At 41.9% G+C, this 22,889-nt stretch overlaps 1 protein-coding gene across 2 annotated transcripts; it reads left to right on the plus strand.

The window, feature by feature from the left end:
* The first annotated feature begins 33 nt into the window (after positions 1-33).
* CENPK (centromere protein K) lies at positions 34-22,103 on the plus strand. Of its 2 annotated transcripts, none has more exons than XM_028748849.2 (10): positions 34-131; positions 1,815-1,946; positions 2,666-2,722; positions 4,137-4,209; positions 9,369-9,415; positions 12,616-12,698; positions 12,794-12,892; positions 13,140-13,269; positions 15,814-15,867; positions 16,658-22,103. In XM_028748849.2, exons 1-10 carry the CDS (start codon positions 129-131, stop codon positions 16,826-16,828), a joined length of 849 nt encoding a protein of 282 aa, XP_028604682.1. In that variant the 5' UTR covers positions 34-128; the 3' UTR covers positions 16,829-22,103. The 2 variants fall into 2 exon arrangements, with proteins under 2 accessions (XP_028604682.1, XP_028604681.1); XM_028748848.2 differs by lacking the exon at positions 34-131 and adding an exon at positions 299-440.
* Positions 22,104-22,889: the final 786 nt, after the last annotated feature.

Genomic DNA, 22,889 nt, shown 5'->3' on the forward strand with positions numbered 1-22,889 from the left:
AGCGCCGCCTGCGACCCTCGCCGACAGCCAATGAGAGCGCAGCCCGCGCAGGTTCGGAATGCAGAGCGAGGCGACTCGGAGCGAGCCGAGGAGAAGAAGAAGGTCGGCGGCGGCACCGGCAAATCGCCATGGTAATGTCAGGAGTGGGCGGCCATTGGCTGCTGGGTCTGGGCGAGCCTCCGTCAGGGAGCGCATCCTTTTCTTCCGTGGAGGCGTCCGGGGTCGTGAGGCTGGAGCTTGTTTTCTCCTCTTCCACTAGAGACGGATGTGGCTGAATGCCCGTCTCTGCCCTCAGGTCCCACGGGTGGGCTTCCCAGGGACACCTGGCGGGCCACTGGGGGAAACCAGATGCTGGACTGGTTTGGTCCAAAGGGACGCTTCTGTGTTCTTCATCTGAAGGTTCTGGTTAGCAACTGGTTTTACTGGGGAAGGCGTTTAAGGTGAGGGTTGTTGTTGTTGTTGTTGTTGTTGTTGTTGTTATCCATTGTCTAGAGAGAGACAATGGAGTGCGCTTCCAGGGGTGAAGTCAAGCCACTGGAGAATCACAGCGCCTGCTGTGGCTGCAGAAACCGGTAACTTGTAACGGTTGCCCCCCTCCCACCCCTGTGTTGTTTTTGCTGTGTTAACGGTACCAGAGTGACCTCTCGGGGTGCAAGCCTGGGCACTGTGTATGGAGGTCCCGGGCTGCCCAGATGACAAGACCCCTCTGGGCCTCACAGATGTGTTCCAAAGGAAAGCAGAGCAATACATTTGACACCAGCTTGGCTGAAGGAGTTGCTGGAAAGAGATGTACAACTTGCTATCTGACCGTTTTGGGGGCTCCATTCCGGATTTGTGTAGAGTTTACTCCTTAGCCTTTTCTTCTCCTGAAGATGTCTCACAGGGCAGCGGGTACGAACCTTGCCATGGGATTTAATTTCGCAGCCTTTCTCACAAATGAGCATGGCTCATACCATTGATGAATTAATGCTTTATTTATTCAAGACCATATGTTCCCACAGATCTGTTCCTAAGGGCAACATCAAACAATTTGGTCTCTAGATTTTCAAAATTGCAAGCCTGTCTCCTTATTTATATTAAGGTGTTTTACCTACTGTGTTTCAAAATAATCTTTACTGCTGTCAAGGATGTTGTTGAAGATTTTCATTCTTTGTTTTGGTACCTTATATGAATGCTGGACTCCCTGGAAAAGACCCTGGGATGTTGGGAAAAATTGAGGGCACAAGGAGATGGGGATGACTGAGGATGAGATGGTTGGACAGTGTTCTCGAAGCTCCTAACATGAGTTTGACCAAACTGTGGGAGGCAGTGGAAGACAGGAGTGCCTGGCGTGCTCTGGTCCATGGGGTCACGAAGAGTCGGACATGCCTAAACAACTAAACAACAACAACATGAATGTTGTACCTTTCATAAATCTTTTTTGGCTTTGGTAAATTAGTTTTGCTGATCAAAACTGTTAAATAATTAAAAGAAGACAGTCTCAAGGTTGTTATTTTAGCATTGTCATTGGAAATCAATGCTGAAGACCTGTGTGCCCTCAAGGAAGGCACATTGACTTTATTTGCTCTGTTTTGGACTTGCAAACTTGTGCTTAAACATAATTTCTACATTCATGATGCAGCTGCTATCTGGCAGTTAGTTATTTGGCTCTGTGGTCCTATACAACTGTCAGACTACTGCTCATAAACCATTCTCTCTTTTTTTGGTGCTTCACCTGTGTGTGTGTTTGTGTGCATGTGATGCTGTTTTAAACCATTTCTATACCACCTGTTTATCAGTGATTAAACCAAGTATGGAAACAATGTTATTCATAGGCTGAGAAAAATATGATGAGTCTAGATGAGCAGCAAGTTCCCCCAATGGTCAGCAGCACATTACTGAGTTCAGAAGGTGCCAAAGAACAACTCATACAAGATTGTGAAGAATTGTGGAAACAAATGGAAGAGGTAATGAGCGATATCCTATTTATGAATACTGTTACAACAGTGATGTATGTTGATGTGATGAATGAAGTTGCAGGAACAAATAACTAGCAATAATGCTGTATTTTATTCCTCTATTTGCAATGCTTGTACATGTGCCTAAGCACACAGCAGACACCATTTCTAGAAAAAGTAAAATGCAGATAAAAGTAGAAAGAGTTTTTAAATGGCTTTTGTGGATGCTAGTCCTCCCTTGTATTTCATGTGTGATAAATGAAATGGAAAATTAAATAAATTAAATATAAGACCAAGCAAACCTTCAGTCTACCACATCTAACCAGCACAGTTCCATTAATGAAAACCTGTCAAAAATTTATAAAAGACAAAAGGTGCAATGAGGAATGCAAGGACAATAGAGGAAGAGACGTTATTGAAGACCATAAAGTCAGGGGCACCCTAAAATTGCTGAAAATTGCTTGGTGTCATCAGTTGTACTTCTAAGATACACAATCCAAAGTCAGTTATTCTTTAGGCCTCATTTATTTCAAAGGGAGAGAATTTCACTCGTTCATAAATTCTCAAGTTGAAATCAAAGAGAATACAGTACAACTGGCTGGATGGTGTGTCTTCAGTATCTTGAGTTCTACTGCTTTTAAATGTTCGGAATTGTTGGTTGGTCTAAGGAAGGGGGGAAAAAGCACAATGTAATATAATTTTATTTCTCTCCTTTCTTTATAACCAAGTGTCAGAACAGATTAACACTTCAAGAAACAGAAACACTTTCAGATTCAGATCCCAAGGTAAGGATAAAGTTTCAGAACTGTCAGTGAAAAAGCTTTCTATGCATGGGCGACCAGATTTAAAACATTTCCAAGCCAGTTTTTTATGCATGTACACATTTATTTAGATATCTAGCCCACTTTATCTCAAAGATGCAACAGTGGCTTGAAGAAAACATGCTTTGGATGCATTAAAAATTAAAAAAACATGGTTCAACAACCAGCTTAGCCATAACTACCAATGAAAAAAATATTCCCAAAAGATGCTGCTGTTTTTAATTTCAGTGAATAACCAAAGAAGAACTAGGACAAACTAAGGATTTACTAGTCCAGATAGCTTTCCTGCAGTCGCCTGCCATATGCTTTGTGCTATTGCACAAAGGCAATAGCATGCCCCTCTCTGCCCATATTATGCCTTTGGTATTAACATACAGTCATATCTCGGGTTACGAACGCTGCAGGTTGAGCGTTTTTGGGTTGCCAACTGCACCGAACCCGGAAGTACCAGAACAGGTTACTTCTGGGTTTCAGCGCATGCGCAGAAGTGCAAAATGACATCACGCACATGCGCCGAATCACGTCACACACGTATGTGCACAGATGCGGCGCTTCAGGCTGCAAACGCTGCGGGTTGCAAACGTGCCTCCCGCACGGATCACGTTCGCAACCAGAGGTATGGCTGTACTGCTTTTAAACATCAGGGCACAATATAAATCCATCATGACTAACAGCCATAAACATAGCTGACACAGCAATGCAATAGTTGTGTCAACTAGTGACTGCTAATGTTTTGAACAGTACCTGTTGTGACACAGGCCTTTGCGCATACCACAACAGCTAAACATGTGCTAGAACTGTGTTTGGCCTTGTCTCCTCACTCCACCCTGGTTCTCACATGGCTGGTGATGGAAGGAAGTCTTGAACATGAGCTAAATGGAAACTTGGAGAGGGCTGCTGGAAACATAATTGAGTGCATGGTGCATTGTGGTATAGGTGAAACTGCATCATAGAATCTATGACTTTGAAACCTTTCCACTAACAATAATTAGTGGAACTTGTTCCACTATAAATAAATAAAGTTTACACAACTTTTCTCCTTTGCTAGATGCAATCCTGCACTTTCCTCCATGGAGAACCTCAGCCTGAAAAAGCACCACACAGTGCCACTGGCAGTGGCTTCCCCAGGTCAAGGAACAAAGGCAGCTCCTGGCACTGGGGAAGGTTCTGTGCCAGACAATATTCTCTGGTGCTTTTCTGTATCAGAATGTGTTGTTCTGCTCATGATGAATATTCTGTTAGAGAATGGGGTTGGGAAAGTGGTTATATACCATTATTTGGTTAAATGTTCCAGTTCGTACTTCTAAGTGGTCTGCTCTTTATTCAAGTGTAATAAAACATTTTTAAAGTACCTTTCAACATTTGCTATGTATTACAGCTTTCCTTGTTAATGAAAAGGGTGAAGGCCCTTTCAGCGGAGCTTTACCAATGGCAGAAGAGAAAACCAGACGGTAAGGCTTTAATCTAAATATTTTTCAGAATTTTAAAGCCAAGGGGTATGAAACCTTGACTGTTCAAAGTGTCCTGGTTTCTATGGAATGTATAATCTTACCACTTCTGTTATCTGTTGTGTACCATTCTCCGTATTTTTAGGCCTTCTCTGTCTTTCTTGATCAACTTCATGCTGTCACTCTTTTATTTTTTCTTACTCTCTGTTGAAATCTATTCTTCCAAATGGCCTATCTTGACACTCCTGTAGTACAGCAGCCAATGACAACAATCTTTCAGAAATGACACACATGTTGTAGATGGAAAACATACAAATTTTGAGGTTTTTTAGGTTAGAAAATATTTGGAGCACCAGTCTTGTATTTGCAATATCTCAGATATCACATGCTTTTATATAATTGGGTATGGACTATCACTTACAATAACTGGTTGAAGACTAGTCTTATTGCACACAGTGGACTTTGCAGTGCACTCTGCCTCCTGTTTCTAATTATGGTCTATCCAAAAGAAACCAAGCATTTGTTGCAGCACCTACAATGCCAATCATTATTGATGAAAGTTAATATCAGGAATATTATTTTAATCCTGTGTAAATTGTAAGGAAGAATAATTCTGCATGAATAATGCATCCTGTAGTTCATTTGGCCAATTCCTTAAAAAGAGAGCACGAGAGTCACAGTACTAGGAACCACGTTTCATGATTCAAAACATGATTCAAAACTTTGCGGCAACCAACATTGCAATATAATGGCTCAATTAGCAGGATTGGTATTATTATAGGTGAATCTTAAAAGCAACTTTAAGAACATGTGAAAACATTACCCAGGCTACAATCCCATATACAATGGTACCTCGGGTTAAGTACTTAATTCGTTCCGGAGGTCCGTACTTAACCTGAAACTGTTCTTAACCTGAAGCACCACTTTAGCTAATGGGGTCTCCTGTGCTGCCGTACCGCCGGACCACAATTTCTGTTCTCATCCTGAAGCAAAGTTCTTAACCTGAAGCAATATTTCTGGGTTAACGGAGTCTGTAACCTGAAGCATATGTAACCCGAGGTACCACTGTACAGTGGTACCTCAGGTTATGAACTTAATTCATTCCGGAGGTCCATTCTTAACCTGAAACCGTTCTTAACCTGAGGTGCGCTTTCACTAATGGGGCCTCCTGCTGCTGCCTCACTCCTGGCACGCGATTTCCATTCTCATCCGGGGCAAAGTTCTCAACCCAAGATACTACTTCCGGGTTAGTGGAGTTTGTAACCCAAAGTGTTTGTAACCCGAAGCGTTTGTAACCCAAGGTACCACTGTACTCTTACCTGGGTGTTAGTTCCATTTAGCTTAATAGGACTTGCATCTGAATAGGCATGTTTAGGATTGTATACATGCAATTCTAGAATGGAAAGTCCTATTAAAGCTTGTGGAGCTTAGTCCCAGGTAAGTGGGTATAGCATAACGGTCTAAACAAATTAGGTTAAGCAAAGATAAGACGTAGTTAAACAGCAAATGTTGTTGGTGAGACAAAGAGTAGTTATTTATCCAGTAATGACTGATACTTGTTTCAAAGTCTTGCAGAATTGTTACTGGGCTGCAAAGTATTACAATGCAGCTCAAAATGTGCTTAATTCTTATGACGGACTATCTCTACATGGTTTAAATTGTGCTGATTTTGTGTTAGTGACTTCGGTATTGCTAGTGAGCACCTTATAAACCAAGGGTGGGGACTCTGGCCTCCCAGGGGGTCTAAATTGGCCCACAAGGAAATTTCCCCCAAACCACATCCACCCATCAACTGGCATAATTCATGATATCAACTGATGGGTGGGAAGTTAGAGTTAAATCCTGTGTTGGTTGTGAGTACCTGTTCCCATCAGGGAAGATGTGCAGGCAGCCAAACTGAGCAGGATTCTATGGAAAGCCCTTCCTGATTCAGGAAATGGTTTGCATTGAAACCCCTGCTAAAATGAAGAAAACTTCATTTTAGCAGCACTTGCACCTGGTGTCATTGTGATGTCAGGTGGGTGGTCCTACTCACCTGTCAAACTGAGCTTGCAAGGCCATTCCTCACAAGAATCTGGACTGTGGAGCCAAAAACATTCCCCATCCGTTATAAACCAAAGGTCCAATATAAGGAAAGTTCTGCTAACAAAACTTCACAAATATAATGCTCTGAACATGGAAGTAACGTCATCAAATGGGTTGTTACAATATAGAATTTATTAGGCCTCAATCTACGGCTTGGCTATTTTAGTGCCCTTATGCACAGACAGTTGTGTGAACAATTGCTGGCAATGTCTGCATTTGTTTCAGTCTGTCCAAGTAGACCCCAACTTAGAACAGGGCACCTCAGACCTGTGGCTTTTGACTGTGATATTTTATGTTGTTTCCTACTAGTTACCCAATAGGATCACCATATGTTACACAGCCTGTGGGCCCCGTGTCTCTAGATTTTAAGGATGCTGGTGTTTGCCAGAAGATTCAGCACTAGTTGGTGGTCTGTGTCCTTGTGTATTACCTTTATGTCCTTCTAACATGGTGCTCACAGTGATATACACAAGCTTCCCAGGTGTTTTCCCATCTAGTTCCTGAAACTTCTATAGCTTCAAAAAATATTTTAGATCAGGTGCCTTTTAGGAGGTTTTTGGCCTAAAGGCAACATAGATATGCCCCCAGCAATATTTAGTGGATTTTATTGACATTTCTAGGTTGTGCCAATGCTAACTTCTTCATATATTAAAATCTTCTGCTGAAAGCCTTAAATCTCTTGAGGACATCTCTGAAGGGCTGTGTCCATCTGTTTATCCATTCAGCCTTGAATGTAAGCACTTTTCCATCATTGTTTTTCGCTAAGCCTATTTCTGGCTTTGAAGTTTCCACAAAAAGGTTACATTTGCTTTAGGGCTGTAACTTCCAATATAATATCATTATACGCTAAGCGTGTAAAACATAACTCTTGTAAATTTTCTGTGCATCGATTTTTGCACTTTCAACATTTCATTAATCTTTTCTGTCAAGCATCTTTCTTTCAGTACAAACGATAGACTAAAGAGATAGTTCAATCAGTAGAGCATGAAACTCTAAATCTTAGGGTCCTGAGTTCAAGCCTCACATTGGGCAAAAAGATTCCTGCTTTGTAGCTGGTTGGACTAGATGACACTTCCAACTCTATTTCATAGTATTTATTTCATAAAATCGTAAACAGCTATAGTACAGCTTTCTGAGAGCAAGCCTACCAGGCAGAAGGCATAGTGGTGGACGAACTTCTGGGATAGCACTGGTGGGCAAAAGGTGCTGTTGGTGGGGATTGTAAATCCTTCTTTTCCCCACCCCTTTGAGGTTTTTAAGTGTGTTTTTTGTTTTTTAAAAAAGGATTTTCCTTCTCACTGGGAGAAATGGGAAAGTGTGTCCACCTTCCCACCAAATATTGCTAGAATGCTGTTTTTGCTCTTTGTTTTGCCCTATTCACTGTGTAGCACTTACCTTTTTGCTGTTGCTGTAGGGATGTTTTCACAACGAGACCTCTGTCTGCAAGAATAGATCTCTCTCTCTCTCTCTCTCTCTCTCCACCTACAGAGAGGGAGCTCTGCACAGTTCAGTAGCCCCTAGGGCAGGGGTCTGCAACCTTTAAGACAAAAAGAGCCACTTGGACCCATTTCCGAAGAAAAAAAACCTGGGAGCCGCAAAACTCGTCATTATAAAAATAACTTTTTTGTCACTTTTTTATTATTTCTTTGTTTGACCCCTCAGAATTACACCTCCTCATAGAAATAAACGTTAAATTAACAAGTTGCCTTTTTTTTGGTGTGTGTTCTTCACTCCCCTTCAAAACAGTGACCAGCGTACATGCCCCCTTTCAATGCAGTGACCAGCGTACATGCCCCTTACAATGTAGCGGGCGGGCGGGCGGGAAGGTGACGTCGGGACGGTGCGTGACTAATGCACGCACCGCCCCCATGCAACATCACAGCCAGTACAGCGCCCGCCACAGTGGGGAGTGTTGGGGCGCACAATGCACCTCCTCCCCTCGCTAGTATCTGCCCCGGAGCCGCAGCAAAGGTGTAAAAGAGCCACATGCGGCTCCGGAGCCGCGGGTTGCAGACCCCTGCCCTAGGGCACCCTTCCTGCAACCATAGGATTGTAGCCTTCAATAGGTCATTGTAGGCTGCTGGTTGGTCTTAAAGTGGTTTGGATTCACTAATAAGTTTTTTATGAGATGCTGCTTGCTGTTTATAGAATTCATTCTATGTGGACTTCAGCTCACTCTGTAATATGTTATGTGTAGTTGTCAGGGGCTCAGGAGCAGAGGCACAGGGGAGAGAGGAAATGGAGAGCGAAGGGGAAGAATCTGAGGGCAGCGGAGGGCAGAATGACAGTGACCCGAGGGATTCCATAAGCCTCTCCAGTGAATCAGAAGATTCCCAGAAGGGGGCGCCGATGGCCAGGGCTAGGGGGGTCCCAGGGGGGACACACCAGAAGCAGGGGGCCAGCGGAGACTCCCAAAGCAGTAGCTGGAAATCAGGACCAGCTTCCCCACCAGAGCGTAGTGGGGGGGAAGAGCCCCATAGGTCAGAGTCAGCGTCTCCTCCGGCAAGCAGGGAGGAGGAGTCAGACCCAGCTAGCATCCCCGAAGAGGGAAGCAGCGACAGGAGCAGTATAACGGTCAGGAGGAAGGTGGCAGGCTGGGCGCGCGCGCCAAGTTCAAATGTACAGGCGGGACAGCAGAAAACCCGGATTGGGAACCAGGTCCTAAAGCCCGCCGGAGGGAGGGGGAAGACTCAGGGGACTCAGCGTCAGAAGAGTCTAGGAAGGGCAAGACCTCAGCGGACAAGCGGACCCAGAGGAGGAGGGAGCAGAGGAAGAGGTGGAGCAAGGCTAGGGTCTTAAACTGGTGTCTGGGGGGAGGAGACTCAGACGGAGCTTCGGCGGTCTAGAGTTTAAGACGTAGAGCTGCGCGCCGTGGCTGTAAAAGAGAAAATGAACTTCAATAAAGACTATTTTATATAACAACGGACTGGCGTTGGTCCTCTGTGAGCTGGGACCTGAGGCAGCTCTGACAGTAGTAATCATAGCATTGGGTCTAATGCTGATTGTTTCACTCAGAGAAATGAGATTTGCGAATATGTGTTGTTTTTAAAAGTATGGCAACTTGTTGTGTTTTTCAGTACTTCCCGTGAATCCAGACGTTCTGACAGCATTAGGAAGACACCAGGTATGTCTATTAAATTAGGGTGAGCTGGTTGTAACATCTTGAAAGTATTAGTCAGACAATTAGATATACAGGTAACTCACATCTTAACATTTATTTTACTTATGTGATTGCAGCTTTGTGCGGGTGGGGGTTAGATAAATAAATAAATGGAGAGCAGGGGAAACCCACTCTCCATATATTTATTCCCCCCCCCCCACCTGTGCAAAGCTGTGGTTGAAGGCTTACCTGGCAGTGCAAGGGCTCTGGCAGCATCCCACTTACAGGGCTTTGGGAAGGTGGCAGGACCTTTGCACCACCTCCCTAGAGCCAGGTACACAGCCCTCCACCTTGCGGGGGGGGGGGGTGGTTCTGAGGTTCCTGGCTTTATGTGTTTTTGTGGATACCTCTGGAACCAAACCCTCGTGTAAGATGCAAGTTACCTGTACACTTAACTAGCTTTCCCTAAGATTTATATACTGTTATGTACTGAAGTTCTCACCCTGGGCCAGCAGGGGGATACTGTAGATAGTTTCACTCAGGTCCACATATGCAAATAAGGGATCAAAAGTGACGTTCAGTGATTGGATAGTTACAGAAAATGGTTACTGTTGCGTTCTTGTGGAGCTCTATATAAGCAGGCTGGCTGAACCCTTCAGTTCAGTTCAGTTCTGGCCTGTGAATAAACAAGAGCTCTTTGAAGAATCGCTGTGTCGTCTGATATGTTCACCCACAACTTAACATATACCACCCTTCATCTGCAGATCTTAGGGCGGTTCACAACATAAAAATACAGGATAAAAATTCTGAATAAACATTAGGAAGAACTTTTTGACAATAAGAGCTGTTTGACAGTGGAATGGACTGCCTCTGAAGGTAGTGAACTCTTCTTCATTGAAGGTTTTTAAACAGAGGTTGGATGGCCATCTGCCAGGGATTTTTTTAGCTGTGATTCCTGCATCGGATGGGGTTGGACTAGATGACCCTTGGGGTCACTTCCATCTCTACAATTTTATGATTCTATATGTCCCAAATTCACCTAATGTTAGGTCTGTACAGCTTGTGACCCATCATCCTGGCCATTAGCTGTGACAACTCTCCTGTCATTTAGGTAAGCAGCATAACTTGGAAGTTCTACCAAGGCACTAGTAGCTATAACATGCCGATTGTGAATTACATTTCACTCAGTTATGTTTAGGCCTGCCTAAAACATCTTAACTATACATTTGACATCAGTCCATAATACTCCTCTAAGTTTTATAGCAATAGCATCTGCAAATATTACTCTTTAATTCTTCCAGATCTGGGGCTAACAAGGAAACCTAGAATGTGTTAGTGATAGCATTTCAATATAAGGGTTGAAGAATTGCTATGCAACATTAGCTGGGAAGATTATTGTGGCTCCTCTGCTAAAATAAGCAATTATACTGTACCTAGTAAATGAATTCACATTCAAATTATAAAGTTTTTGGTTTAAAAACAACTTCTTTGCCTTCCTTTCTCTGGATTTGGTTACTTCTCAGCAATTTTATTCCACCTCTCATTAGAAAGGTCATGGAAGCAGACATGCTAATACATATTTTGTTTCAATAAAATGACTGGCTAACATCTTTGCCTTGAGAAAATGTTGCACCTCTTATATCATGTTTGATTTGACATTCTGCTTTCTGGACAATTGGCTTAAAAAATCTCAAGTTCTCATTCTTGTGTATGTGTGTAGAATTGACTCCATGATAAGAGAAGCATTAACATTTTTATTATCAAGATACATTTGAAATCTGTAAAATTGTACAAAAGGCATATAGATCATAATGTTTTTAATTGATTTTTATGAAAACAACTGACACTGCTCTGCTTAACCCTACGTAACCCTACGTAACCTTACGTCCACTGAGGGACACATAGTGTTAGGTGCTAATCAGTCTGCATGGCCCTATGGATCAAGATCGCTTGGTATGTGGTTTCCTAAATTATAAATCACACTACATGATCCAGCACATTCATTTTTACGGAGAATTTAACAAGGATGTTGCATCTGAAAAAGAGAATTTAAATAGTCCTGGTAAATCTGTTAAAAATAGATTAGAGCCTTCATTCTATGTAGTTGTATACATTTTATTTTCTCAAGTCCCAACACTTAGAATTGAAATGTGCAATCTAAACTATAAGCACTCACAGAGTGCATCACAGAGAAGACTGGTCTAGGATAGTGATTTCCAAAGTTTCTACTTTTCCTATCAATTTTGTCTCCTAATGTGTCATGGGACTGCTGCATCTACAGAGCATTTTAAGACATATGAGGCACTGGTCAATTTAGTGAGCTTCAACATTGGCTCATATTGACTGGTATTAGGGCATCTTTACATTTGAGGAGATAACTCAGTAGTGATGAATAAGCTACTGTTGTGTTTGTGACCTATCAGGTCACTGATATGTATTAGATTCTGTGTCTTACATGTTAAACGACGAACAGTTATGACTTACACCAACCTTTCTCAACCTAGTATGGCCATGCTGGATGGGGTTGATGGGAATCGTGGTCTTAAACATCTGGAGAGAGCAGGTTGATGTATGCATATACAGATTTACCTTGCAAAGCCTTCAAGAGAAGTAGTAGTATCCTACTGACTCATCCTATCTTGGCAAAGATTACCACTAGCACAATAGGCCTTCTTCCCCCATCCTGTGCCCTCCCCAGATCTGCTCTGGAGGGTGGGGGGAGCCCACAGAACAGATTTAGGGGGCATGCAGGGATAGGGTAAGCAGGAAGTCCTCTTGTGCTAGCAGTAATCCTTGCACTGAATACAACCCATGGTGCTAATGATGCAGAACGACAACTAGTGCATGGAGGAGAAATCCCTTCTACCCAGTCCTCCTGGAGTTCTAAAAGATAATTCTGTGAGCACACCGTTTTTCAGATAAGCTTGTCTGCCATTTCTGATCTTTTCACCAAGGAACTGCTCAGAAGATTCCAAGAAACCACAAAGTTCCCTGGAATAAGAGTTTGAAAATCACTTACAAAGCTATGTATTTATTTTACCTGTTTGCTGATTCGTTTTCCTATTCATGTGAAAAAGATGGATGAGTACCTACTTTTCTGTGTTCGTATTTAAGCATACAGATAGTATAGTACTGAAATATAAGGCATACAAATGCACAGAGCACCACAGTGCATATATTTTTAAAGAACTACATTTCTATAAAGAGCACACTTATCTTTTCAGTTGCAGGAAGTAGACCAGGATCTTGAAATGGTGCTATCGACAATTCAAGCAAAGAACGAAAAATTGAAGCAAGACTTAGTAAGGTATGTGCTGGATTCAGTATTATCGTGGAACTGATTTGGCAGTTCTACAAAACTAATGTGTATTTGTCTACTGTTCTCCCCACATCTGTTTAAAGGGAACAGCAATGGTTGGAGGAACAGCAACAGCTAATGGACTGCCTCAATCAAACAGAGGAAGAAAATCGCAATCAAGTTGTAGAGTTTTCTGAAGAAAGGTATTCATAATGTTTTGCAGTTTTAGGAGCGGGAAACTATAGAAATTAGAATCATTCTACCTCTTAAGTGAGATGGGCGCACAACCCTAGAGCCGGACACGACTGGCCCGTACGGGCAGGGGTACCTTTACCTTTTTTACTAAGCGAATTGCATAATTAAAGGCTTTGGTATGGATAATAATTTTTGTTTGCAAGTTTTTTAAAAAAGACTATTGCAATTCACCTTTTTTTTTTTTAAACACCTTAGAGCCTTTCAAGAAATCAAAACCAAAATGCTGAAAATAAAAACGTATAAGGATAAGATCTTGACTGCTCTGGGCGAGTTCCTTGAAGAACATTTCCCTCTCCCTGATGATGGAACTACAAGAAAGAAAAGAGTATGGTCATTTTCACATTAATATTAAGCTAAGAAGTCTCTGATGTGGGTGGCGCTGTGGTCTAAACCACTGGGCCTCTTGGGATTGCCAATCAGAAGGTCAGCGGTTCAAATCCCTTCAATGGAGTGAGCGCCTGTTGCTCTGTCCCAGTTCCTGCCAACCTAGCAGTTCGAAAGCAGGCCAGTGCAAGTAGATAAATAGGTACTGCCATAGCAGGAAGGTAAACAGTGTTTCTGTGCACTCTGGTTTCTGTCACGGTGTTCCGTTGCTCCAGAAGCAGTTTAGTCATGTTGGCCACATGACCTGGAAAGCTGTCTGTAGACAAACGCCAGCTCCCTTGGCCTGAAAGCGAGATGAGCACCACAACCCCATAGTCGCCTTTGACTGGACTTAACTGTCCAGGGGTCCTTTACTTTTACCTTTTTATACTGTCATAATGAAAAGCAATCATGAAAGTTCAAATGCTGTGCTTTTAATTCAGCTTTAATGCCCCAGTAGTCCCATTCCGATATATAATTGAAATCATTGCTGTCTGAAGCCCTGCTGTTGCTAGATGCACTCACACAATTTTTGAGCTCACCTTCAATCTCTGAGCCTGATTCTCCTAGCCTAAATTTTGCCAAATTGCCCACCTTCTACTCTTTCGGTATCCCTGGTTTTAGCCATTTCTCCATTCTTAACTTCCTTCTTTTCAGTTCCCTATGCTTCTCCCCTTTGTGGTGTCAGTTTCCCTCTCCCCTTTAAGTCTTGCAGGCCATAGAAACTGGTGCTTCTCTACATCCTTCTTAAAACTCTTGCTGGAATCTGTGTCACCCAGCAGCTTATAGGTTGTGGTATCTTCAGTCCCATTCTGAGATATAATTGAGAGCAGAGTGCTTGCTATACCCCCCCCCCTGGTGGCCATAGCTGGCAAAGCTTTTGAAGTCAGCCTCTCTATTTTCACTTTAAAGATTGTACAACCGGGCCTGTGCAATTTTGGTTTCTATAGTGTTTTAAGAAAGGTGGATATTATATAAAATAAATACTGAGCATTCATCTCATACCCACTTAGATATTTTCCTGAAATAAATGGTATCTTTTTGTAGTAAGCTGAAACTTGTGTGTGAGGAAAGATGCATATTTATATTTTCTTCGAAAAATGTTTTTAAGCTACCTAGTTAACTCAACAGTCGAATGCAAATATAATTTAAAAGCAGCAAAGATTAGGCTAATAAAGGGGAGAAACGGGAACCTGACAACACAGAGAATCTTTGTCTTCCTCCCATACATTTACAAATGATCATCAATACCCATTTGTAAGTGACAGATGAAATTGCCAAAATTGGAGGATGCCAAGTACTTGTAAACTGCCCAGAGAACTTCTGTTGTTGGGCGGTGCGTAGTGAATGTAAATAATCAAGTACTTCAAAACGAAAGGGCTAAAAAATAAGTGGTGCATACAACAATCACAGTTTTGTGGATGTGATCCTTGTGTTTTGTAATGCTGTTGTGTCACATTTGCATATCATGCAGAACCATGGTTTAGCATTATATGTGCAAGCAGGAACTGGCCTATGTGAGACTCAAGGTTGTATCCACATAGCGTTGAGCAGGACTTTGGCAGTTTCTGCTTTTGTTTTCACTGAATCTCTGCTTGTTGTTGTATTCAAACCAAGGATCATGGCTTATTACCGTCTCTGATTAATTTAACACGTCAGCTAGAGTAATCATGGTTTAAATATGGCTCGTTGGGAAACTGAGCCAGTTTGTTACGAACCACAGTTCCCAGTTTGCAGACACCAAGAAGCCACAATTAATTGAAACCGAAGGTAAACTCTGCTGAAGTCCTTCTGATCACACAGGTAAGGGAAGTAAAGAGCCCATGGCTTGGTCAGATTTGTTTCAGCTCATGCACATCACACTAAACCATTCTTTACTGCAGGATAGAAAACTTTCTCTTGCAGGTATCCTTCTGAGGGTTGCATGCCAGTGGGTGTGACCAAAGGTAAAATGGGCAGGGCCAGAGCCAAGAGTGGATGGAGCAACAGGTGTGACTCTTATTTATATAGTCGGCTATATTCCAGTCATGCAAAGGTCTGAGTTTCCAGCACACCCATCTCTTCATCCAGGCAAATAAGTTCACACTGCAGAAGGTGTGAAGAGGGACTGTCACATGGGAAGGAGGTTGTGACCTGGGGAGAGGTTCGGAGCCTGAGGTTCCCAGCCCTGGTTTAGTGTGATGTACTGTGCTATTGTCAATTGTTGCAAGTCCATGCATGTAAAAAGACTTCTGTATTTTTGTGACCTGGTGAATGAGGAACTGTGAATGTAGATCAGATGTCCATTTACATGCGCCATTTGAGTGAGGATGCATCCTTATTTCATCACTTATCACATTCAAATGCGCAATCTCACTGACATTCTTGCTCAACTACTTTTGCACAAATTCATTTTTTCAAGTCCAAAAGAAGAGAAATGCATTCAAAACTATCTTTAAAACTTCCCTCCCTTTGTTAAAATGCATGCCTTAAATATGACATAGATCTTTTGTTTTGTTTCCTGTAGCATTCATCTAAAGAGCCAGATGTACAACTAATATCATTACATGAAATTTTAGAGGTAAGAACACTTGTTGTGTTTGCTGCAGGTAAAGACTGGGATGGATAAATAGCGAAATAATTACTCCAGGGATTGGTGAATAGTTTGGTCATGCTGTTTTGGGGCCCAGATGCGACCCATAGAGCCTCCTCATCTTGCCTGAAACTTCCCCTCCCCTCTATTCAACTCCCACCCATGCTACAGTTGGGGCTGATAGGAGTCCAACAACATCTGGAGGGCCACAGGCTAGCCAATCATGCCCTGTTGTCTTCTGGGCCCAATTCCCAATGGTTATTATGACCTCTGGAAATCTAAATGGATTGAGCTCAACGTACATGGAAACTGCCTTCCATCTTATTCTTCCATCTTGATCTCTACTTGAGCACAGACACCTAAATGCAAAACCAGCCTTAGCCAAAGGTATTTTCCTGGTCCCTAGTGAAGAGCATCTTTTTGTGTGGAATCCCCTTGGGCTAGATGGTAACAATGGGCCGGGCACAGGCATGTCTAGTTATGCACACTAGCAACAGAAAGGAAGCTGTCTGCAACCCTTGAGTGCATTTGCATTAACTCAGGAAGGAAAGGTTGCACTAAACTGGGATTCTGTTCATCGCAGAGGGTCAGACTACATGGCGCTTGGGATCCCTTCCAATTCTACAGTTCTGTTCTCTGAAAGTGAAGGCTTTGTTCAAACTCATCTCTGCTTGTGCAGGTAGCACTAAACCATCGTTTAGCATTGCATGCACATGCAGCCACTACGTCTGGCCGATCAAAGCTAACATTGTTTTCTAAATGTCATTCTCATTTTCAGAGCCTTATCCACAAATTTAGTAACACACCACATGATCCATATGTATCAATCACCACTTCATTCTGGGCTCCTTATATTGAACTTCTGCTGCGAAATGGCATTGCATTAAGACATCCAGAAGATCCAAACAGAATACGTCTAGAAAATTTCACTAATAGCAATATATCGTAAGATGGAAGTCATCGCCTGATCAGTAAAATAAAGTTAATTAGAAGGGGTGTAGCTGCTTGCTTCAGCTTGAGAAGATAGCACTTCTGCTGCTACAGATCTTTCATGCAGGTTCTCATAATGTTTCTGTAATGTTGGAACTACAGCGCTCTATTTCAATGTGAGAGTTTAATTAGTTCTTTGTTACTTTTACTACTATTAGCAAATAATATTTTATCCTGAAAACTATCCAGACCATTAAAATAAGAAACAAACCTAGGATTATAGGTGTATTTTAGACTGATGGTTCATTTGCCCGTAGCTCTCCAACTAACTTCTTTTCCATCAACTCTCAGACTCCAGCATTACCTTAAGAGAATGCTGAAGTAGAAAAAATGGTATTTATTCCTGGGATGGTATGCTGAGAAAAAGAAAACAGAATTTTGTATTTCCAAGTCACTAGGGATACGTGCAATTCTGTGAAAGAAAGGCAAGGGAAACCTTTTGGAGATCTGCAGTCAGAATTTGTAAGATAATCTGTTTCAGAGTTACCTTTACCAACTTGCTGTCTGCCCCCCTTCCCCACCCCCAGTTCCAAGACCTTTGCAAGAGTGAACCTTTAGTATTGTTTCCATGGAAGTGGTCTATGATGAAATTGTTGTGCCAGATTTACCTTTTAAATAAATTAAGTAGGAAATATTCAAAGATTGCAATTAATTTCAGGTCTCTTCCAGCTCCAGCTACTTCAGTAATAGTAGTAGATATTTATTTATACCCCACCTTTTTCCTTGACATAAACTCAAGTCACCTTACAGATAAAAATAAGAACAGCTGAAAACATAGAAAAGAAGCAATTTTTTTAAATAAAATTAAACATTGATAGGAACACACACACACACTTAAAAATAATAATATTAAAAACTAGTTTCTGAGCACTTTTCAAAGGAAGCCTCACATAGAACGCATTATTACAGTAATCCAAAGGGGGTGTAACTAAGGAGTGCGTCACTGGCCAAATCACTTTCAGGGTTTCCAGAGGTTGACATCTTCAATTCCCTTTTCATTTGATATAAGTGCCCAGTACAGTCATACCTTAGGTTGAATATGCTTCAAGTTGAGTGCATTCGAGTTGCGCTCCGCGGCAACCCAGAAGTAACGGAGCGCATTATTTCCAGGTTTCGCCGCTCACGCAGACGCTCAAAATGACGTCATGCGCAGAAGCAGTGAAAAGCGGCCCGCGCAGACATGCCATTGCTAGTTACATTTACTTCTGGATGCGAACGGGCTCCAGAACGGATCCCATTCGTATCCAGAGGTACCACTGTACTATGCATGTTTCAAAGATATGTGGTTCAGAATTGTCTCACAATTTGAGTTCTGGACATAAAATAAGGGAAGTCGTATTCAACACACTTTCAAAAATTTGTCTGAATTGAAACTGTTTATAGCTTGCCTTTCTACTTGGAAGTACCAGCATTCCTTGACTAAAAGGATTTTTTCAGTGGAACCAATGACAGCACCTGCTTTCCCCACCCCACCCCGTCCAAAGCTGTCCAATATGTTAACCAGGCACTCTTGTAAAGTGCCGGTCTCTTTTATACTGGTACTGCTTGGTATCTCCTACACTGGTACAAAAAAACAACAACTTGAGCAGGACAGCTGAACTGTACAGGGCCTTCAGTAAAGAACCAGCCTTGGTGTATTTGCTCCAGAGAGCTAGCAAATAACCACACCATTGTTTCAGTTGAATTATTTATTTATGAAAAGTGTAAAGGTTTAAAGGTAATAAATGCCAACATTAATTTACTTAGAAACAACAAAAACAACTTTGCAGCTTGAAATGCCATTACAGGAACATACAGAATAGAGAGGGTTAATAGTACATTACACAGGTTGACCCACCCACACGTTGCTGGCACAAATACTTAATACAGCAGAGATAGAGGGGAGAGGACAAATGTAGAGAGTTGCCTAGGACGGAATTATGAGGTGGTACATTCTTAAAGACCCAACTTTTGCAGTGGAGAAAGTGAAAGAGGTAGAAAAGTGGTTGAAGGAAGTTATACGTAAAGTAATAGTTTTTCCTGCCTTGTGGGTGTCAGAGGTGAGTGAGATTTGGAAAATATAGGAGATAGCAAGAAGGCAGGAGTGGGTGAGATTTTTTAAATGTGTCCCCCCCCCCTTTGTTTTATTGTATCTGTGTTGGTATTTTTTGGTTGGTTGTAAGTCGCTTTGGGTTGCCTTGGGCAAGATAAAGCAACTAACAAATTCAATAATAAAAATTAATTAATTAATAAAAATGTTGAGTCACTATAGTTGCCTTCTGTGCATTGGAAGCAAATTGGAGGAGAAAAATAACTGAGTTTCTTGACTTACATGAAAAGATATACCATCTCAAATGGTGTAGGAGTCTGCAGTGGGGATGGTTCTGACGTCTTTGGGGATTTGGCAGAATTCAGTGGCCCCATGCACCAATGGAGATGGCCCGTGTTTACCTGTGGGACCAAAATCATCAACCTAAAACCTGGAGAGCCAGACAAATGCCTGCTTTCAGAAACTAGTTTGTTATTTTAACATGGGTTCCTTTGAACTCATTTAATCTGGTAAGACAACAGATTCCGCCCCCTCCCTGCAAACCTGCAGGTATTTTCCCCACCGTGGGGGTCCTGTCTACTCCCTAAGGAAAGTAACAAACAGGTGCAAGGGAATGTGGGGGCAAGAAAAGGATCTAGCTAAAACTTATGTGGAGGAAAGAAAGTCAGCTCCTGCAGTCTTGTCACAGGGACAGAGCATCTGAAATAGTGTCAAGCAGATGTCTTTAGGAAGCATCGCCAAAAGCTGAACAAGTTGGGGGTGCTGTGTGCACCCAGTAATAGGAAAAATGCAGGCAGCCTTACCCTGAATCTGAAATGACCTTTTCACAGAGGTCCAGAATTGTACATTATGAAATACTGTACATAGGTAGTTTCCTGGGACAGCCTGACTCATGCAAGTGGGAGTACAGAAATACCCATCTTAGCTATAGCATAAGATCAGACAAGAGCAGTTTTGCTTTCAAAGAAGTTTGAGCTTGGTAATTTAAGCCACCATGGTTAGCACGATGGAGTTTACCAGACAATGTTCCTTTGGCATAATTTACTTCAGTATGTCTTTTGTCAAAGCAGTGCTTCATGCGTCGCACATACATAGTGAAAGTCGTGCAGTAGCCATTAAAAATATGACACTCCAGCACAGCTGGTGCATAAGGAAAAGCTCCTTTCCACAGTACAAAGTCCTTTTTCTTTCTTAGCAGACTATGCTGTAAACACCTGGCTACACTTTGAGGAAGCTCAAGTCGTCGGGGCGAGGGTGGGTGGGGAATTCTTACCAGACTGGTTATTTGAACAAGATGTTTCAGTCCCTTCTCTGAAATTTATTAAACTCTCAGCCTCTGTCCACTTTAGAGCAAACCACTTTGGATAGCAAACATACATCTGGGATTTTTGTTTTTGCCTTTCCTGTGAAGTTTGCTGGGTGGCTTTGACCAGATCAATGAAGTTAATTTATCTCACAGGGCTTTTATGAAACTTTTTCTTCTTCTTGAAATACTGTATTTCAACAGCACATAGGGCATTACATTTTCCGAGAAAATTATCTGCACCTTCCTCTGGATTTTTACAGTTCCCTTAGGGCCTAAATTCATTTTTACTTAGGAAACTACTACCTATATAACTCTATTTGGTGGGGTGGGGGCAGTGCTGATTCCCAGTAGAAAAAAATCTGTTTTTAAGCCACTGTGTCTTCTTTTTCCTTTTCCTTTTTTAATTCTTCTCTCTATAATCTCGGGCAACTTTAACATTCTGTCTTAGTTAAAATTGCTTCCAGGTTAAACAATGGACATTCCAAAGCACCTCAGTGGCGCAGAACTACCCATAATTATAATCAGCCGTAGTTACAAGAAGTTCTTTGTTCTGTAAAAGTTTAAAATTCTGTATTTTACAAAATTTATTATGTCGAATGAAATTGAATCCTGCCTTCTCTTTTTGGCAACCAACACTGTTTGCAGGTGCTTCCAAATGAGCTTTAGGGTTACAGTAAGCCAAGAAAAATGTAATTTTGGTGGTATTTCTATTGTAATTTAGAACTCATTTAAATGAGTTGCTGGAAGCTGTTCCTTGCAGACATACTTTGAATGCAAATTAATCTAGATAACTATTTCAGGGTCCTTGATAAATACGAGTGGCAACTTGAGACCTTTACTATTTATAATAAATCATTTCCTCTTCAATCAGTTTCTCATGTTTCCCCAGTGTTATAATATGCTTTTATTTTGCTAAGGGAGCCTAGGGGGATTCTGGCTGGTTGGCAAGGAGTTAAGCCGTGAGCCATTTGGTGAAATGATCGCCCAGCAGCCGCATTGCCAAAATTCTAAATAAGCCACAAAAAATTCAAGTTTGGAAAAACAACCCCATTATATATATAAAAAAGAATTGATACTTCCTGGGGCACATTTTTTTACCCATGTCTTCTACTTTATTCACTGCCAGCTGGTTTTTTTGTGGCTTTTGCAAAAATTTGTGCCTCTAAATTACTATATCATCAGTTGTACCCAAACTGAAGGTATTATTAACATATATACACATGTATCTATGTAATGTGATGCTCCGGCCTGTGGAAGCAAAACCTGTCAGTTGAGTTTCTCCATTAAAAAAGCAAAAGACCAGCTCCTAGCTCTTTGACGGCAGTGTGCCAATTACCTAGCCCCCAACACAAAAGTGGAGCATGACTTTGTTTGGGTAGCTTCTGTTTCAAACATTCGAAGCTGCCTGATAGTTAGATTGTGGTAGTGGCCCAAAAGGCCATAATGAATGTGATAATGTCAACCCCTATAAATCCTTGAATATGCCTCTAATAGAGAAGTTGTGGTAACCTGTTCCTTTAAGAAACTGGTGATTTTGCAAGATACCGTCCCCCACTGGGACAGAAGGACAGCTAATACGTAAATCACAAAGATACAGCTTATAAACTAGAACATAAGTTGATCCATGGTGCAATTGGCTACACGTAACACAGGTTCCCAACATGCGTACTAACATAATGTAACAGATCACGGTGAGAATCAAAGTTTAGTTAGCAGTGCTTATTGCGCATGTGTATTAAACATGAAATGAGGTAATGATGTATATGGTTGGTGGAAATTGAAATGCTTTGTTTGAAACTTATAAATACTCCTGCCCGGGACCCTTGGGCGGGGTTGCAGTTTTGTGAAAAGATTTGACTGTAACCTATTGCTTTGCAATAAACAACAATGGACTCCTAACTCCTCTAGTCTCTGAGTTTTATTGGCATAACTCAGAAGATAAGCCGTTTTTGGCTTACAACAAGATGACTGTTCAGCTATCTGTTCTGCCATTGCCTACTCTTTCACTTCACCTCTTACCTGATACCTTTTCAAGGGAGATTAAGTGTGAGACCTTTTGCACATAAAGCATGAGCTCTACAGAGCTATGGCCCCACTTCAAAAGTTTGAGGTGCCCTGAAAGGTGGGTTTTTTAACCCATAGCCCCACAGGCAAGAGTTGAGCGCATGGGTGGCAACTAAAACCATTGGACTATATAAGCACCTGTCTCGCTCTTGATGCCCATCATCAGACCTTTGTTATTTTAATTGTGAACAGCTTGCCTTGCCCCTACCAAAAGGCCTCATCTCATCTCTATCACTGTAAGTACCGTAGCAATACTGCCAGCAGGTCCCCATTCCCAGCTTGAAATACTTTGCGACTGGGCTGGGCTGGTTCCTGCTTGCCACAATTTTTTAACTTGATCAAAGGCCTTTATATATGGTAGGGATCTGGCAGACTCAGGAATCAATTTGAAACATTAGTCTAGAAATAAAGGAATAACGGAATAGCCATGCACGTTATAATCTCCATCAACGTTTCTAATGGAATGAGTTCTCATGCAATTGTCTTTTCTGGGGAAAACAAGGTTAAGTGAATTCTTCACACACACGTCATCATATATACAAATGGCAGATTCAGTACTCTTGAGTGCCACTCCTTACTTAGCTAAAATGGCACTATCCACATGCATGCACACGCACATGA

Source organism: Podarcis muralis, chromosome 11, assembly GCF_964188315.1.
Source record: "Podarcis muralis chromosome 11, rPodMur119.hap1.1, whole genome shotgun sequence".
In the NCBI taxonomy this organism is placed as follows: domain Eukaryota; kingdom Metazoa; phylum Chordata; class Lepidosauria; order Squamata; family Lacertidae; genus Podarcis; species Podarcis muralis.